The sequence below is a fragment of the Oenanthe melanoleuca genome, chromosome 21 (genome assembly GCF_029582105.1).
Source record: "Oenanthe melanoleuca isolate GR-GAL-2019-014 chromosome 21, OMel1.0, whole genome shotgun sequence".
Classification (NCBI taxonomy): Eukaryota; Metazoa; Chordata; class Aves; order Passeriformes; family Muscicapidae; genus Oenanthe; species Oenanthe melanoleuca.
This window is the reverse complement of record NC_079354.1, coordinates 624,025-642,872: the sequence shown is the minus strand read 5'-3', so window position 1 is coordinate 642,872 and position 18,848 is coordinate 624,025. Positions and strand designations below refer to the sequence as shown.

Sequence of the window (18,848 nt, the reverse complement as noted above, 5' to 3'; positions counted from 1 at the left end):
AAAGAATTCCAGTCTGGCATCAAAACCATTTTATTGTTCACTTGCAAGCATTACATTCTCACCTGGGTTCACTGCCAGGCCCAGGGGAAAGCTCTGAAAGCAAAATGCCCATCATCCAGTTGGAAAGGTAAGGAAAAGAAAATCCAAGGAGTTGGATAAAAATAAGTGGGATTTCGTACTTGGAAAAGCCTTAATATAAATAGGTAAGAAAATATTTATTTGTTTCAAGAGGAATCTCAATTCCAGCTCTGTCCAAGAGCCTGACTCTGTTTTGTCCTTAATAAAATGTCCATGGAAAGGAGTAAAAAATCGTGTCTTCAACATAGAGGAGGAGTAAAATAAACTTCCCAGAGTGAAAAATTAGGAATTTCAGCACGGAAACACCAGGATCAGGCTCCCCACATTCCGGTTAAGTGCTTAGAAAAAAATCCAGGCAGTGCTTGGCATCCTGGCAGGGAAAGGTTTGTGTGGACTTGGGAGGTGGGATGGCTCCAGGGGGATGCTCCTTGCTGAGGGAAGGATTGATCTTGTCCAAAAGCACGAGGAGAAGGCAGAGGGATGGACCTGATGGCTTTTCCCAAAGGAGAAATCTCCAAGGTCTCCCATGATCCAGGCCCTGGACGTGGCAGGCCCAGGCTGTGGAGTGTTTTAAGGCACGTGGTTGGTTGGTTGTTTCCAGCACTTGTTCCAGCATTTCGACGCTGGGCAGGATTTAAGGGCAGGGTGAGGTGTCCTGAGGCTGCATCTTTGGTCCCACAGGAATCCCAAGGATCCCAGTACCCACGTGGGGAACAGCAGATCAAGGCCAATCTCAAAACTGAACCCAGCCAGTGTTCTCCTGGGCCTGGTTGGAAGCCGACCTGGAGAGAGGGAGAAACAGGGAAAAAAGGGTGTTTAGAAATGGCAAAGGCATCCAGGGAGGAAACTGGGCTGCAAATGATTTATCCAGGATCACCCCAAAACTCTCCTGGAGCATCAGAGCAAGAAATGCCCATGGACACGAACTCAGGGAATTGGCAGCAAAGAGCCAGAGCTGCTTCTGAATCCCAAAGTCAGGACTGGATGGAGCAGTGCCCCTGTCCCAGCGGGGTTTCCAGCAGAACCAGGCAGTTTTGGGGCATCCACATCCCCCCCAGATCCCTCTCCTGCTCACCCTGAAGCTTTGGCAAAGTCTCCCCAGGCATCAGCAGCAGGAGCAGCAGTGGGCTGAGGCCAGGACAGCAGGGAGTCTGTCAGAAAGTTGGGAAGAGAGAAAACAAAACACCAGGAGTGATTTCCCACTCTCATTCCCAGATTCCCCCTTTTCCCACACTTGGGTGGATGAAGCAGCCCCTCAGGAGCTCTGTGGAGCACAGACCTGTGATGGGGGTTCCTGGGAGCGGGGCCGGGCGCTCTCCAGAGCTGGATTTTCCTCCAGGGGGTGGGGGCAGCAGGCTCAGGCCCCCAGGCCCTGCAGGACGTGGCCTGGTGCTCCCTGTCCCTCCTTCCTTTTTCTTCATGTTCTGAAAGGAGAGCAGGAAGTTTGGGTAGGATTGCATTTAAATCCAGAGCCAGAGCATGAAAACCCTGGAAGCCAAATGGTTTTAATTGTGCTGCTGCAGCATTCCACTACTGGTGCATCCAAAGCCAGGGTGGTTTTTACACCCAGATCCCACAGGCCTGGTTTTGGCAGCAGGAACTGATTTTACCACAACCCCCTGCAAATCCCTGCAGGCAGCGTTATCCCCACGGGCCCTGCCCTGTGCCCACGGCTGGGGATTTTGGGGAGGAGCTGCTGCTTCCTCGTGCCACCCAAAGGGAAGGCTGGAATCAGCTGGGAAAGGCCCTCACAGCGATGTTGAGTTTGATGGTTTGTCCCTCCTTGAAGCCCAGATCCAGTTTGGGTCCCTGCTCCAGGTCCTGGGCCTGCCGGGCCAGCTCGCTCTGCTGCCTCACCCACCTGCAGGAATTAAACCCAGGGAAAAGGAGACGTCACAGCCCGCCCCAGGCTCCCCAGACAAATAAATCCTGCTCAGGATCATCCCCTCTGTGGCAGCAGCTCTGCAAAGGCCAAGGTGTGAGCTGAGACCTCACCTGAGGGAGCACCCAGGGGATGATTCCCAGCAGCAGCTGCCAGAGCCCCACGGCAGCACCACATCCATCCCTCTCCAGAACCCCAAAATCCCACCATCCCCAGCAGCTGGACAGGCCCCCAGGGCAGCCCCTTACAGCAGATACAGGAAGCAGAATAAATAAATTAGGAATCTGGACTGGGAATTTGGACACCCAGTTTGAGAAGCCCAGCTTGGGACGCTGCTGATCCAGGCTGGGAAATCCTGGAGAGAGGACGAGCTGTGAGTTTCCTCCTCTCCCCTCTACAGCTGCCCACCCTAGCTCCCATTTCTCCACCACTCCTGGAAAGACCTACCAAAAATGGAGCTGAGAGGACACAGGGAGAGGCACAAACTCACTTGAAGTGGTCCTGGAGAGCCACATTGAAGTCAAAGGCATCGCCTCTGTCCACAAAGCCGACCCCGATGAACGCCCGGCGGCCTGGGCAGGGAGGAGGAGTCAGGGCTGAGAGGCTGAGCAGCGCAGGAGGAAGGATGGAGTGCTCCATCCTGCACATCCCCGTGCCTGGCGCTGCCTCCAGAGGGAGCTGGGACACTGGAGTCTGAGCCACGGGACTGGGGATCACAGAATCTCAGAATGGTTTGGGTTGGAAGAACTGTAAATCCCATTCCATGGGACCTTCTGCTATCCCAGGGGCTCCAGGCCCCTTCCAGCCTTGGACACTGCCAGGGATCCAGGAGCAGTGGATCCACAGCTTCTCTGTGCCAGGGCCTCACCACCCTCACAGGGAAGGATTTATCCCAATATCCCACCTGACCCTGCCCTCTGACAGTGGGAAGCCACTCCCTGTGTCCTGTCCCTCCATCCCTTGGACCAAGGCCTCTCCAGCTCTCCTGGAGCCCCTTTAGGGACTGAAAGGCCACAATTAGGTTACCCCAGAGCCTTCCCTTCTCCAAAGGCATCTCCAGGTGTTTCACCTCATTGGCTGCACCTACAACTTGAATACAAACAGCTGTTTAATTAACTGGCAGCAGGGGGATGCTCCTGCACGCTCCTACCAACGCTGAGCAGCCAAACCCAAGTGTTTGTGTTCCTGGCGAAGGTCAGAGCCGTGGGAGGGAGGCAGTTCCTCCCTGTGCGCTCCCCGTGCAGGGAATATTCCCCAGGGAAAGCAGGAAACGAACAGCAGCAGCGAGGGCTCTGCGGGGTCCCCGGGCGTGCGGGACGCACCGTTCCCATCCTCAATCCGGATGACAAAGTATCTGCTGGAGTCTGTCACACCCTCCACAGCGATGCCGGGGAACTGCTCCACAGGAGCCTGGGCAAAGAGCTCTCCTGGAAAACGGGACGGGGCTTGGTGAGGCCGGGCTCGGCCGCACGGAGCGCGGAGCCCCGCGGGTCCCTCCTCACCCGAGGTCTTGTCCTCCAGCTTGATGAAGGCCGTGCTGCCCTTGGCCGTGATGCGCAGGCGGCCGCTCCAGGCCGGCTGGTCCAGCTGCCACTCCGCCGCTCTGGAAGCAGAAGAGGAGTGGGAGCCCCTGTGCCGCCCCCGCCCCGTGTGCTGCCCGGGGCTCCTCTGGTAACCCGGGTCACGGTGGGGACACTGGCGTTTGTCACAGGATGTCTCGTTTCACCCCAAAACAGCTGCTGGGTGTGGGCGGGGAGCAGGCAGGAGGTTTCGGTTCCCTTTCCGCGCAGCTCCCAGACCCGAAGCTGCTTTAGGGACAGGCGGCTGTGCCACGACAGGCTCTGGCTGGGGACTGACAGGGTGGGAGCCCCAAAACACCGGGATGGAGACACCCCTGTGGGGTGGGGATGGGGCGCACGGAGACCTCATGAGAGAACCCACGGGGGCTGAGATACCCCATGAGGGGCAGTTCTTGCTGCGCCACGGGGAGCGAGAGACCCCAAACACCTCCTGGGAACCACAAACCCCACACGCCTCATGAGAAGGGGACCCCCACAAACCCCCCAGGCAGGTGGCGAGCCCCTCAGGCCAGGAGGCGCTGACACCCCGCGGGTGGGCGCGGGCCCCACCTGTAGCCGCGGTTGGAGGCCCGCGGCGGCAGCCGGTACACGAGCACCGCCGGCTTCACGCACAGCACCGACTCGTACTCCTCCGCCGCCATGGCGGCCGCGCCGCCGCTCTGTCCCGCCGCCTCGATGGTGCCTCGACGGTGCCTCCGCGGCCGAGTGGGCGGGGCCCGCCCCAGAGAGGCGCTTCCGCACCCACAGCGCCCCCTAGCGCGCGGGAGGACCCGCTGCAGGGCGCCGCGGGAACTGGTCCCAGTTCGCTGCGGGAACTGGACCCGGCTCTGGGCTCCGAGCCACGAAACTCATCGGTTTCATCGGTTTTATAAATCAGGTAATTTTATCAATCAGATAATGGAGTCTACTATTTCTATTTATTTCTATTATAGTGTTTTATATGACATATGCTAGTATTATATGTTCTATGAGACATATACAATATGTAAAATATATGTATTAGATACCGGGTTGTATCATAGATTATGTATAATTATTATATATTTATTCTATATTCATATTTTGATTAATATTTCTATATTATATATTAATGTTATATGTTTACACTCTTTCTATTATAAATAAAAAGAATTCCAAGGGAGTTGGGGGCTGTGGGAGCTGCCAGGGCCCCCAGACCTTCACCCCCAGAGCCTCCACCACCTTCTCTGGATGTTAGGGAGCACCACACATGCAGGGGAGAACCCAGCATGGAGCAACAAAATAATCACTTTAGCTTAAATTAGTTAAATGAGTTAAATTGATTTGCTTGTTTTTCCTCTAGGGAGAGGCAGCACTCACATCCACATCTGGGATCCACGGAGCACTGCCCTTCCCATCCTCCTTGGACTATTCCTCTCAAACACTCTAAAAATGGTTTTTGGGTAAAACCGGCACAATTATGGGCAAAAGCTCCCAGATTTCACCTTCCTGGGGGCAGGATTTACACACCTGCCACCAAAAACCGACCCTGGCAGACAGAGGGATGAAAGGAGGGAGCCATAAAGCCGTGAAAAGTTTAAAGACATTTATTTAAAATACGATTTATAAAACGTTTTCTTTCCGGCGCAGGTTTGTTTTCGGGGCGGAGCCGCGTCCATCCTCCCCCTCCCCGGGATGAAGGCGCTTCCCGCAGGAACGCCGCCGAGCCCTGCCCGCGGGCGGGACGTGTCCTGGCACCGGCCCTGGCACCGCCGGGAGAAGGGCATTTCAGTGCTGGAAAAGGGGATTCCGGTGCCGGAGGTGGAATCTCGGTGCGGGACACAGAGGAGGCAGCGATCATCGGAATCCGGTGCATTCGGAAGGTTTTTGGCTATTCGATGCTATCTTTAGGAATAATTAAGGAAAGGCGCAGTGACTACGGTTATTGCTGACGTCCTTCTCCCTCCTGCCCCCTCCTGGAGCTCATCCCGGCCCCCAGCCTGAGGGGGATGAGTGAGATCCCCCAAAAGTCAGCAGGATCCCAGGGGGAATCCCAGGGGAATCCCACCCCGCTGGAATCAGCTGTGAGGAGCTCAGTAAGGTTCCAGCGGGTCGCTTGGATACACAGGTAGTTTCTATTTTCCCGCTTCTGTGGGATTTCAGCCTCATTTCCACACAAGGCTTTTTGTGCACATCAAGATTGGCTCGTTCCCCTCAGACCTACTGAAGGCAGCACTCCGATGGGATCCATCGGGAACCACCCAGGTTTTCAGGTCCTGGCCCCTCCAGGAAGAGCATTTAGTGTTCATCCAATTCATCCAATCCCTTGACATCGAGTGATCCTCAGCTTCATCCAGGAGGGAACATCTCCATTCCTGGGGAGCAGCAGCCTCCCCGTCCTCTTCCTGGCAGCCGGAGTAGGACGATCCCTTCCCTGAAGCCTTGCTGCCTCCAGAGAGATGGAGGAATCATCTAGGCTTTCTCCAGGGCTGGTCTGGTTCCCAGTTCTGCCACTCTGGGAGAGCTCGTACCGTCCCTGCGCCACCGGGGCCGGACCCTTGGGATATCCCACTGCCCGACGTCACAGCCAGAGCCTCTCCTCCTCATCTCCCAAATTCTTCACCACCCGGCCCTTCGTGGCCGGACAGCAGGCATTTTCATGGGGTCACTCTGCATTCCCTTCTCCCCAAATACAAAAGAACCCAAAAAGGATGTATTTTAAGCTTTTCCACAAAGCCAGCAGGGAATCAAGGGGCCGTTAACAGGGGCCAAGATGTGAACTGGGTCCCACTCCAAGGTATCTGGGGGTATCCAGGAGTTCGCTTCCATGGCAGTGGAAATGGAGAGGGAGAAGCATGAGCTTGTCATCTTCAAGCCATCACATTCATGGAAATCCCTTGGAATTCCCTTCAGAACACTCAGCTAGCTCTCTGGATTCAAACAAACAGCTCAAATCCTTCCCATGCACTCCGCCGATCCAAGATACAGAAAGCAAACAGAAAACAAACAGAAAACCAAATAAAAGAACCTAAAATCCTTGGAAACAGAACTCGTTCTGGAAGTGATGAGGACAACATGCGTGGTGGCTGGGGAGGCTTCCCATCTTCTTTTTTTTTTTTTTCTTTCCTTAAAAGCCAGGTTTTGAGTCCAACAGAAGTTATTGCTGGCGCTCGCTCCGACCCGGGCGGGACACGCACAGCTCCCTGCGCCCAGCCGAGTCCGGCACGGCCCCTCGTGTCCCCTGCTGCGGGGACAGCCCTGCTGGGATGGCCGCTCACAGTGGGTGGAGAGGGGAGGTCACAGTGCGTGGGGCTGAAGGTCACAGTGGGCAGAGCAAAAGGGTCACAGTGCAAATCACCCCGGGAGGTCCCCTGGCCCGGGTCCGTGTGTCCGTGCCGGCAGAACGGCGCCTCCGCCTCTATCTGCGCTGCTTGAAGCCCTGCGAGCCATCGGGGCCCAGCGGCTGCCGGATCACATTGTTGGGCTGCCTGGTGTCCTCGGGCTGAGAGATCCTGGGCCTGCAGGGACAGAGGGGACAGCTGAGCCTCGGGGGCACGGGGAGCAGGGCTGGGGCTGCAGGGACACAGGGAGCAGGGCTGGGGCTGCAGGCACTGAGGAGGCACAGCTGAGCCTAGGGGGCACGGGGAGCAGGGCTGGGGCTGCAGGGACACAGGGGATCAGAGCTGGGGCTGCAGGGACAGAGGGGACAGCTGAGCCTCAGGGGCACGGGGAGCAGGGCTGGGCCTGCAGGCACTGAGGAGGCACAGCTGAGCCTTGGGGACACGGGGACAGAGCTGGGCCTGCAGGGACAGAGGGGACAGCTGAGCCTTGGGGGCATGGGGACAGAGCTAGGGCTGCAGGGACAGAGGGGACAGCTGAGCCTTGGGGGCACGGGGAGCAGGGCTGGGGCTGCAGGGACACAGGGAGCAGGGCTGGGGCTGCAGGGACAGAGGGAGCAGGGGCGAGGAAATGAGGTGTGGAATTCTGAGTGCCTTCAGGAAACCCCTGCACCACAGGAATGCTGTCACATGTTCTGGGGTCCCCAGCACAGGAAGGACATGGAACAAGTCTGAAGGAGCCTGCCAAGGTGATCAAAGGGATGGAGCAGCTGTGCTGTGAGGAAAGGCTGAGGGAATTGGGATCATTCAGCCTAGAACACAGAACCTTTCGGGTGACCTAACTGTGGCCTTCCAGTGCTGAAAGGGGCAACAGGAAAGATGGACAGACTCTGGACAAAAGCCTGGAGAGACAGGTCAAGGGGGAATGGCTTCCCACTACCAGAGGGCAGGGATGGATTGGATATTGGGAAGGAATTCCTCCCTGTGAGGCTGGGGAGGCACTCGCACAGGCTGCCCAGAGAAGCTGTGACTGCCTCATCCCTGGAGTGTTCCAAAGGCACACGGACATGGCACCTGGGGACACGTTTAGAGGGGAACACAGCGGTGCCAGTCGATGGCTGGATCTGTGATCCTGCAAGGCCTTTCCCATCTCAATGATCCCAGGGTTTATGGCCTTACCAGGCACCTCCCCTCGCTCCCACTGCCAGCAGAGCACTCCTCTCCGTGCTGCAATTCCCCAGCAGGGGCTGCTCTCACCTGTCCAGGATGGGCTTGTCCTGCTCCTCCTCGGGGCTGGCGCTGCCCAGGATGCGTTTCCTGGCCTCGGCGTACTCGGCCTCGCGCTGGGCCAGCGACTTGACGGGGAAGGCGGGGCGGCTGGCGGGGTGCGGGCTGCTGAGCACGCCGTTGCTGCTGGGCCGCTTCAGGATGCGGATCTGCGGCGGGGGCCCCGCGGGGAGGCTCTCGTCCTGGATCACGATCGGCACTTTGGGAGGCGATTTGGACTTCCTGCTGCTGGGGAGAGAAACACGGGGTTGCTGCTTGTTTTCTGCCCCAGGTAGAATTCCTGTGATTAAGAAGAGCCTGGAATAATTAAAGACCTCGTTGCAGCTGTAACTCTAAACTAGAGCAGTGGATTAGCTCAGAAAGGGATATGGAAAATCAGTCCCTGCTGTGTCTGACATCACTAAACTGTACTGAAGGAAAGGGAACAGACACTGGGAAAAGTTTAAGCATTTCTTGTCGAAGATATTGGTATAAGCACCTTGATTTCATTCCCTGCAAGGATTTCTAGGGCTCCTCTCACCAGTATACCCAGCCTGTCACTCCAACCCTGCCACTTCACCCCTCAGAGCCAGCCTTGGCCCCAGGTCACCATCTGAATGTTTTGTAGTCCCTCTTCTGTGTGGAACTCCCAGAGGATAAATCCCATGACTCTGTAATACGCAAAGGGGAAAAAAACCCCAACAACAAAGGACTTGTCAGCAGGGATTAAAAACATTTCTGGTAGGAGAAAATAACACACCTCTGCCCAGACCTAAAGGAAGCAGGAAAAGAAATTCTCCCTGATGCAAGACACAGCGAGTCACTCCAGAACCAGGAGCTGGAGTTACCTGACTCACCCATGTTTTGCCTTATTCTTACACAGCTTCCCCCAAGCTGGAGCTACATCCAGTCAGGAGGAGCCAGCTCTGAAATCAAACCACTCTCAGAAGCTTTCTGCTGCCCTGCTGTGGCTCCAAAGGGCCACCTAGTGGCACAGAGACAGGGATTCCCTAATTCTTAATTCCAACCCAGCACTCCCTGCTTAGTTTGAAGCTGTTTCCCCCCTGCTCCCACTCCCCAGGCCTTCAGCTGCCCAACAGCACCTCAGGAAAATCAGGATTTTACCTTTCCTTCTGTGTGATCTTCAGCTTCTTTTCCAATCGTCTGTCTATTTCCTTGAAAAGAAGGAGAGAAAAGTAAACACACAAAGTTTTTAATAAAATGAAGACCAGTCTCAGTTTGAGATCAGAGTTTGAGCCTGTCTGGGCACACATTTAATTGCACTCTTCCGAATACTGATCCATAAAGGGGGGAGGGAGTGTGTGATTCCATCTGAGGATGCTTGGGAATCAAGAGGCAGGAAAGAGCAAAGCTTATCCATGGTGGCCATGGATGAGCCATGAGAAAAGCAAAACCACCAGGAGGACACCAACAGCAGGCCATGGATCCGGCACACATCGCTCATTTTAACTTCAGGTGGTAAAAAACATGCCTGTGATGGTAAAAGCCCGTGGGATTCCACAGCAGGGTGTTCTGGGACCCTGGCAGGGACCAGGCCAAGCCTGCCAGGCAGAGCAGCAGCAGCAGCAGGCAGGGGTGATCTGCAGGTGTGGTTCCAGGGGGAGCTGAGCCCCCAGCCCACAGCCAGGGGCACGGGCAGGGCTGGCTGGCAGGGCCACATTCCTGCCAGGAGAGGGGCCTGCCCTGCCCCACATGCACACAGGAAACCTTCCTGCTGCTCCCTGCCTTTCCCCAGCTGGGAGTCACCCATGGAGTCACCCATGGAAGCGTTAATCACTCCAGAGCCGGGCTCTCAGCTCAGCCTCTGCCCGAGGCTGGCCTCCACCCCAGCACAGGTCCCCGGTGCTGCAACCGGAGCAATCTGACAGAGGAACTCGGCTGAGGAGGAGAACCTGGTTTCAACCCTCCTGCAGGTGACCTGCTCCAACCCCGCCGGTATTTTTAGATCCTCACGACAGCTCTGCTAAAAGAGGCTCCAGAACAGCTTTTTGTGTTTGATGTAATGATCAAGGAAGTGGGAAAGCACTACCTGAGAGTGTCCTAGTTTAGCCAGCTGATAACTGGCACCACAGAAGGAAATTCCAAACTTCTGGCAGGAGGCAGCTGCTCTACTTTGAGCCTGGCTGCTCCCCCGCACTGCCAGCAGGAGCCAGAGCTGGGGAAAGGAACAGGTTTGGACAGGAATTCCCTGCCTCTGTCAGCAAGGAGCACAAGTCACAACAAGATGCCAAACCACAGTGTTGGCTCCTGGTCATACAGGCCATGGCAGCCTCCACCTAGAAGGGAATGAATCATTTCAGGTAGACAAAAGGTGAGTGGGAGGTTGTGTTTCCAGGGAGCAAATGTGGTCCTGGCTCATAAAGCAGCTGCTCTGAGCTTGGGCAGCTCCTCACCAAGGATCACATGGGATCATGGAGGCTGGAAAAGGCTTGGGATCACTGAGTCCACCCTGTGCCCAGTGCTGTCCTTGTCACCCAGCCCAGAGCTCTGAGTGCCACATCCAGGCCTCCCTTGCACACCTTCAGGATGGGCACTCCAAACCTCCCTGGGCACTCCTGCCAAGGCCTGATCACACTTTCCATGGGGAAATTCCTGCTGACATCCTCCCTGAGCCCCCCTGGCCCAGCCTGAGGCTGTTCCCTCTCCTCCTGTCCCTGTTCCCTGGAGCAGAGCCCAACCTCCCATGGCTGTCCCCTCCTGTCAGGGAGTTGTGCAGAGCCACAAGGTCCCTCCTGATCCCCCTTTTCTCCAGGCTGAGCCCCTTTCCCAGCTCCCTCAGCCTCTCCTGGTGCTCCAGCCCCTTCTCAGCTCCATTCCATCTCTGGACACACTCCAGCCCCTGAGGTCCTACTTGCCACAAGGGCCCCAGGACTGGAGGTGCCTCAGCACAGGGGACAGGCCCTGTGCCCACACCAGGCTGGCACAAGGACTAAAGCCAGAAGCAGTCAAAATATTCCCTAAATTCCAGCCTGAGCAGCTGATGGAAGCACTGTGCTCTCTGTGGAACATGAGGCTTCCTCCCCATGTAGGGATCTTGGCAGAATAACATAAACCAAGCATTCACACCAAACACACAGGAATCCCTCCCACCCATCCCTACAACTGTCAGTCCTGCAGGATCCATGGAATTCCTGGTGCTGCTGAGGGGATTCCAGCTGCCTCCAGACATCCTCTTAACTTTTGAGCAGAAAAAGTCTCTTTGTGTTTAAATAGATGGCCAAAAGCAGCTCCCCACCTCACACACCTCTTGGTGTGTCAGAAATTGTGTTTTCCTTTAAACACAGGGACTGACTCTGCATTTTCCAGGAAGCTCAGTGCCCATTACTGGGATGTTTGGAATTGTAGGAATGGAACACCACGTGCAGAGACAGCCCCAGCCCTGAGCAGCCTCACAGCTCGTGACAGGGATCACTGCACCAATTTAAAAGCAGAATCACCTTGGCACTGCTGGTTTTTAATTAAAATCAAATCCCTGCTGCTGCTCCACATGGATCCATCCATCTGCTGATGTCATTCCCTCTCCTCTGCTGTGTCACATTGTCACCGTGGGGTAAGGAGATAAAATTAGGAGCTGACTCGAGGCTAAGTGCCAGAGGCACTACAAGCACCACAGGCATGAGCTGTCTGCAGAGGCAGCTGGGTTTGGCATCTGAGGACCAGGACAGGTCACTGTGCACAAACCCCAGGTATCCATCACCTGGGGGGCTCTCCCACCTCCCCCTTCCCAGGCAAACTTATCTGTTTCACCAAAAACTGAGCCTGGTTCACATCCCCGTGCAAAGCCCCCTTCCCAAAGATTAGTAAGGAATCTCACCCACCTATTTTTAGGGCTATTATTTGTGGATGCCAAACAGGACCCAAACAAACAGCCTGAAGGAGACTCTGTTCTCTGACATTTAGGCTGCATTTGTGGACGAGGACGTCATGGAAACAGCTCCAGCCCCATCACAGCCATCCTTCCTACCCCTAGCCCTGAGGAAAGCAGCAGCCAGGATCCACAACCCCCCCTTGGAATGCAGACACAGGCCCCAGGACATGAAGCTGCTGCTCAGATCCCACATTCCCGTGGCCTGGCATCCTAAAGAGCCATCCCAGCCACAAAGCTGATACCCTGGGGGTGTTCCTGGAGAGCTGGAGACCCTCAGCACCCCAGGAATGTGTCCTTCAGGAAGGGACAGCCCTGCAGAGCCTCCATGGGATGGAGGCACATGGCAAAGAAAACCAGAATATGGCAAAGCACAAGGGGCCCGAATCAGCCATGCAGTTGTCCAAAGAACCTTTTGGGATTAACTGCAAGGCACTGGACATGTACAAAGCATTATCCTGCCATCCCTGCCAGCAGGGACTCTCCAAACACAATAAACACCAGCAGCTCTGAGCCTGGCTGAGCTGGGGAAGGAATAACAGGATAACCCCTGGCTGGATTTTATCCCAAGTTCAGTGAGTGACCATGACTGAAGGTTTGAGGAAGGCAGAGAGTTTGCATAAATCACTGACACTGGGTGGGTATTTCCCCCTCTTCCTATAGAATTCCTCTGCAAAAATCCAGGGGAGATCCCTGCTGGAGCACAGGGCTCTCCTGAACCTCTGGTCACATTCCAAAGCTCTGGAAAACCATTAACCACATTCTCTGCTGTATTTACTCCCAGCACAACCTTCTACCCCTTCTCACTCCAGTAATATGGAATGCCAAACCCCAGAGCAAATGAGTTAGGCTGGAGCTGGATCCTCCCAAAACCACAGCCTTGCCTGCTCATTACAGCACCACTGGATGCTCTGGTGAGCTCCAAGGCCTGGTTAATGTTCTTTTCTTTACGAAATAAAAACAAGTTTTAAGATCTTAAGTTTTAAGATGTTGATGGGGACCTGAACCTGGAACAGCTTCCCCAAAAACCATCAGGAAAGAGCAGATGTGGGCAGCCCCTGATCTCCTCATTATCTACCCATTTCTCTCCTCCAAAGAGAAATTAATCTATTAATTACTGCATCATTCCAGTTCCTGAGGCTACTGGGAATCAGCCTGCTGCATTAATTAGTTCTCCCAGTCGCTCAGCCATGCTCAGGCCTGGCAGTGCCTGGCCCAGGACAGCCCCAGGTGTTTTTGTCTGCCTGGGAAGATCCTCCTCCTGGGCACCAGGGCATTGAGAAACAGGACACAGAGTGGTTTTGGGAACCAGCCTGGCAGTGCCAGGCATTCCCAGCACAGATCTTTATGGATGGGGAAGCACTCTGGGGGCAGCAGCTCCTTCTTCCCCTGCTGCAACATCCCCAAACCAACCCTCACTTCCCAGGTTCATTCCCAACCTCCAAACTTCCCATTTCTTAACAAAATCCTCCCTCTGCCCAAGCAACACCAAGCAGCAGAAACACAAACTTCCAGCCCAGTTTCAAGACTTTTTTGGACATCTAAAGCAAACACTGGGTGAAATCTTGCCCAAGATCTTTTTGGTGTGGGAAGTCCAAATCCACCCAGGCTCATGGCAGCAGAAGAGGGGGGACTGTGCCCCTCTGCCCAGCTGAGGTGAGACCCCCCTGCAGAGCTGCCCCAGCCCTGCCCCAGCACAGGCAGGAGCTGGAGCTGCTGGAGCCAGGCCACAGGAGGCTGCAGGGTGATCAGAGGATGGAGCAGCTCTGCTGGGAGGAAAGGCTGGGAGAGCTGGGAATGTTCACCTGGAGAAGAAAAGCTCCAGGGAGAGCTCAGAGCCCCTTCCAGAGCCTGAAGGGGCTCCAGGAGAGCTGGGGAGGGACCAAGGACAAGGGATGGAGGGACTGGACACAGGGGATGGCTAAACACTGCCAGAGGGCAGGGGGAGATGGGATATTGGGCAGGAATTGTTCCCTGGCACAGGGTGCCCAGAGCAGCTGTGGCTGCCCCTGGATCCCTGGAGGTGACCAAGGCCAGGCTGGACAGGGCTGGGAGCAGCTGGGACAGTGGAAGGTGTCCCTGCCATGGCAGGACATGGAATGAAATAAGCTTTAAGGTCCCTCCAACCCAAACCAATCTGGGATTCCATGACCCTCACAGCCTGACACCAAAACCCAGTTTTCCTCATGGACACAGCTCCTGCACACCCCAGCTTCAGTACTGTGGCCTCTGACCACAGCAGTCATTACCAGAGGGAGGTCACAGTGCCACACTCCAAAATATTTCCCTTCTGACTGCTGGACTTCAATCCCATTCAGCAGCTCCAAGTGACAGGAGCCAAAACCTTCAGATCCAGTGACCTGGAGCCTTTGCTGGCAGGTGGCACCCACCCCAGCCTCACAGGCTCACTGAGGTGACAGACAGGAGACACTGTGCCACCTCAGGCGACCTGTGCTCCCCGAGTGCTGTGACACAGGTGAGGACAGCCCCCAGGCCAGGACAAGGTCCATTCCCAGCCTCTGGCTGCTCCCTCCTCCCAGAGCACTGGGCCAAGGGGCAGCTTTCCCTTCCTGGGGGCTGCTGAGCACGGCCAGGATCACTGGGGAGGCTGGAGGCAGCAGCTGGGAGCTCAGTCTGCAAACTCCAGGGGAAAAAAGACACACAAGGAGATTATTCCATTATTTTTTTAACCTGTTTTGGATTGCCAGAGTAATGTTTGATCTGCAAAGAGGCAAGGAACATCCTGGGCTAGAAGGGACCCACAGGGATCAGAGTGCTGCCCCTGGCCCTGCACAGACACCCCAACAATCCCACCCTGTCCAGAGGCTCCCAGAGCTCTGGCAGCCTCATGGCTGTGCCCATTCCCTGGGGAGCCTGGGCAGTGCCAGCCCCCTCTGGAGAAGAACCTGTCCTGATCTCCAGCCTAAACCTGGCACAGCTCCAGCCTTCCCTCAGTCCTGTCCCTGCTCACAGGGCAGAGATCAGAGCTGTCTCCCTCCTTGGGATGAAGCTGAAAGAGATTCTGAAAGAGGCCTGAAATAAATTATTAAGACTCTGACACACTCAAATTTTAGTTGGTAAAGGAATAAACAATGAATACATCTGTCAAGCTGAGGATCACCCATGACATGGACACACTCCAGTTTTGGAGCCCAGCTTCCCACCTAACATTTAATTATTGGTTTAACCAGGTAAACAGACCTGAGTGTCACCAACTGACCTCTCATTTGTGTTTTCCAGCTGGGCCACACAACACAACAGAGAACAAACCAGGAATTAAGCCTCATTAGTGTTTTCTGAGCCACACTGGCCTTTGAAGCCCTTTTCACCCTTACCTCTAACTCAGACAACTCACACGTTACTCAGGCCCTGCTTTTCCATCTGTAACTCCTGGACAAGCAAAACCTCCTCATTTCACAGACATTCCAGGGCTCTAATCAGACACCAGGGGGGTGTCAGGGATCCAGAGGCCCTGCTGCACCCTGTGGCCCTGGGACAGAGGACACTGCCAGAGCAGAGAGCACCTGCCTGCCATGGTCACTCAGGGGAGGCACATCCCTTGGAGCTGCTCCATTTCTGGGGCAATTCTGATGGCACAAGACCAAGAGATAAATGGAAGCCATGTTAAACACCTATACAACCACTAGAGGATTTGTTTTACAGCTTCTTCAGTGACAGAAGAGCTGTGTTGAGTTTTTGGGGGTTTTCTTCAACCTAATGAGACTTTCCTGGTGCATGATTTGAGAGAGCTGCAAAAGAGAAATGAAGTGAATTTTAATTAGGAGGCCACGGGCTCTCTGCTCAGCCCAGAGCTGCCTCTTGCTGACAAACCTTCCTTGAGGCCTTGAACAGAAGTTCTCAGCTTCACCAAAAACTACAAATGAAAACTCCCAGAACTAAAAATCTGATGCATTTGCTTTCTCAAGGAACACCCTGTAGGTGGAATATTAAAAAATTACATGATGGGACACAGGTAATATATCCCATAAAACCCACCAAGGATCTCCTGCTACGTTTCTACTGTTCCCTCATGTGCTGAAGGGTCTAAATAACTCAGGTTCTCATCAGTGTGAAGTATCAGCACCACAGAATCACAGATGGTTTGGGCTGGAAAGGACCTCAAAGCCCACCCAGTGCCACCCTTGCCATGGGCAGGGACACCTTCCACCATCCCATCCAGCCTGCCTTGGACACTGCCAGGGACCCAGGGCAGCCCCAGCTCAGGGCACCCTGTGCCAGGGCCTCACCACCCTTCCCAGCATCCCAGGTAACCCTGCCCATTCACTCTTGTCCTGGCACTGTCAGAACAGGCTGTGTCTGAAGCTGCTCCCTGCTGTCTCCTCCTGAGCACCAACCACGACTGCCAAGCCTTGTGCCTTTATGCTGGGATCCATCTCCTGCTGCCTTGGATGGAAGAACGTCACAGAACCATGGAATGTTTTCAGCTGGAAGGGACCCACAGGGATCAGAGTGCTGCCCCTGCCCTGCACAGACACCCCAACAATCCCACCCTGTCCAGAGGCTCCCAGAGCTCTGGCAGCCTCATGGCTGTGCCCATTCCCTGGGGAGCCTGGGCAGTGCCAGCCCCCTCTGGAGAAGAACCTGTCCTGATCTCCAGCCTAAGCCCCCCTGGCCAGCCCCAGCTTTCCCTCAGTCCTGTCCCTGCTCACAGAGCAGAGATCAGAACTGCCCCTCAGGAGGAGCTGCAGTCACTGCCAGTGCTACAGCAGAGCCTCCTCCTGCCCTTGTTGCTCTTTCCCCACCCACTGCTTCCTGTGGCTGTGACTTTGGGACACCTGAATGTCCCCAGCTGCACCAGCATCCATCACAACCACAAGGGCCATGGGACACGGGCAGGCTGGGCTCTCCTGTGCTCCATCCTGCTCAGCATCGTGCTTCCTGCAGCCCCCACCACAGCTCCAGGGCTCCTTTATGCCAGACACGGAGAGAGATTCCCTTCCCAACCCCCAGGCATGGCCCAGGGTGGCTGCTGCCCCCTCTCCCACCCCACACAGGCAGCTCACTTCCAACACCCCTGCAACTGCTGCCACAGGCATCCAGAGCCCAACAACTGCAACAGCAGCTGCTCCTCCTACCAGGCTACAGGGAGCAGCTGAAGGAGCTGGGAAAGGGGCTCAGCCTGCAGAAAAGGAGGCTCAGGGGGGACTTGGTGGCTCTGCACAACTCCCTGACAGCAGGGGACAGCTGGGGGGGTCAGGCTTTGCAGGAATTTCCTCATGGAAAGGGTGGTCAGGCCTTGGCAGGGGCTGCCCAGGGAGGTTTGGAATGCCTGCCCCTGGAGGTGTGCAAGGAAGGCCTGGATGTGGCACTCACTGGGCTGGGGACAAGGTGGGCGTCAGGCACAGCTTGGACTGGAGGGTTCTGGAGGGCTTTTCCAACCTCAAGGATTGTGTGGAATCCCCCTGCTCACCAGCACAAGCACCAGTGAGGTTACAAGCACAACTCTCAGCAGTTTGGACTGCAAAAGGGTGTGAGAAAGGACAAGTGACAGGGATTTCTCCTTCTAAGGAAAAGCACCTGAGAGGTACAGCAGGAAGGACAAACTGGGAAGAGGCTCCATGGCAGGACTGGAGCAGCAGGACCATTTTAAACCATTACCCAAGGCCACAGTCATCGGCCTGCAGCCGTGTCCCTTCATGGGGCGGTTTTGGGAACGAACTCGGGCTGGGCACGAGGCTCCTGCTGGGCACAGCCCCCGGCCCTGGCAGCAGCCTGGCACCCGCCCCTCTCGGGCGTTGGGTTACAGGCTCAGTTGTGCTCCCCTGGCTCTGGCCAGGTGTAACCCAATCCCGTGCCCACAGTGCTGCTCAGGCTCCCCGCCGAGGCCCTGTCCGCAGGTCCTTCTGCCCTCTGATCCTCAACGACCCCGAGGAACTGATAAAAGCAGAGCTGGCGTGGTGGAGTGTCCTCTCCCTGCGAACTCCCCGCAGAGCACGGCCCACACTCCTGCTAAAACAGTCACTGTATTCGCACACAAATCCTCGGGGTCTCTCAGCGTGACAGACACGATGCCAACTGCAGCTCCCGAGCCGTTGTTAAAGCGGGGCCCGGCTCCGCGGGGCCAGGCTGGGACTGCCCGAGCAAAGGAGCACGTTTCAAGGGGGAAAGGCCTTAGGGTGTGCGCCCGCAGCCCCCGCGCCGTCCCTAGAGCCGGCCAGGGTCACGGCCACGCATTTAGGCTCTGCTCGCCGCCCTCCTCCCTCCTGCTTCACGCTCCCCGGCAACCGGAGCGTGGTGCGGGGCTGGGCCGCGACCCCCGCTGAGCCCCCGATGAGCCCCGCCGGGCCGAGGCGGGTTTGGGCACCAAGGAGCACACGGGGGACCGGAGGACGGGCAGGGAGCTGCTCCAAGGAGGGACATGAAGCAGGACTGAAGAACCGGCGAGCAGCGGGGCAGGGGGCGGCCCACACCCCCCCGCGCCGACCGAGGCCGCGGTCCCTTTAAGAGGCCTAGCAGCGCCGCGGGGCCGCCGCGCCGCCGGCCGCGTCCCGCCGCCTCTTCGGGCATTGCCGCGCCGCCCGCCCGCGCCCCCCCGGCACGCCGGGCCCGCCGCGCCGCCCCGTGCCGCCGCCCTCACCCCGCTGTCGGCCGCCTCCTCCCAGCTCTCCGCGACCTCCTCATCTTCCATTTTAATTCCCGTCCGCCGCCGGGCCCGCGCCCCGCGCATGCGCGCGCCGCCCGCCGGCCCGCGCCCGGCAACGCACGCGCAGCGCGCGGAAAGGGCGGGAAGCGGCGGCGGGGGCGCGGCGCCACAGCGCCCCCTGGCGGCCGGGAGGACCGTGCTCAGGGCAGGCCTTCCAGTGCTGAGGCGCGTTCCCTTAATTTTTGTTTGCCTTAAA

At 56.6% G+C, this 18,848-nt stretch overlaps 2 protein-coding genes across 3 annotated transcripts; both read right to left on the bottom strand.

Annotated features, from left to right (window-relative positions):
- Positions 1-14: 14 nt before the first annotated feature.
- On the bottom strand, positions 15-4,279 carry NECAP2 (NECAP endocytosis associated 2). The gene is made up of 8 exons (XM_056507920.1): positions 4,090-4,279; positions 3,463-3,563; positions 3,283-3,387; positions 2,451-2,532; positions 1,831-1,939; positions 1,358-1,502; positions 1,154-1,229; positions 15-860 (listed from the first exon to the last, which is right to left on the bottom strand). The coding sequence occupies exons 1-8, from the start codon at positions 4,179-4,181 to the stop codon at positions 812-814; spliced, it is 759 nt and encodes a 252-aa protein (XP_056363895.1). The 5' UTR covers positions 4,182-4,279; the 3' UTR covers positions 15-811.
- An 811-nt stretch (positions 4,280-5,090) lies between these two features.
- On the bottom strand, positions 5,091-18,703 carry SZRD1 (SUZ RNA binding domain containing 1). Of its 2 annotated transcripts, none has more exons than XM_056507916.1 (4): positions 18,587-18,703; positions 9,228-9,277; positions 8,094-8,351; positions 5,091-7,016 (listed from the first exon to the last, which is right to left on the bottom strand). In XM_056507916.1, exons 1-4 carry the CDS (start codon positions 18,674-18,676, stop codon positions 6,917-6,919), a joined length of 498 nt encoding a protein of 165 aa, XP_056363891.1. In that variant the 5' UTR covers positions 18,677-18,703; the 3' UTR covers positions 5,091-6,916. The 2 variants fall into 2 exon arrangements, with proteins under 2 accessions (XP_056363891.1, XP_056363892.1); XM_056507917.1 differs by having other exon boundaries at positions 8,094-8,348.
- Between the last annotated feature and the right edge of the window lie 145 nt (positions 18,704-18,848).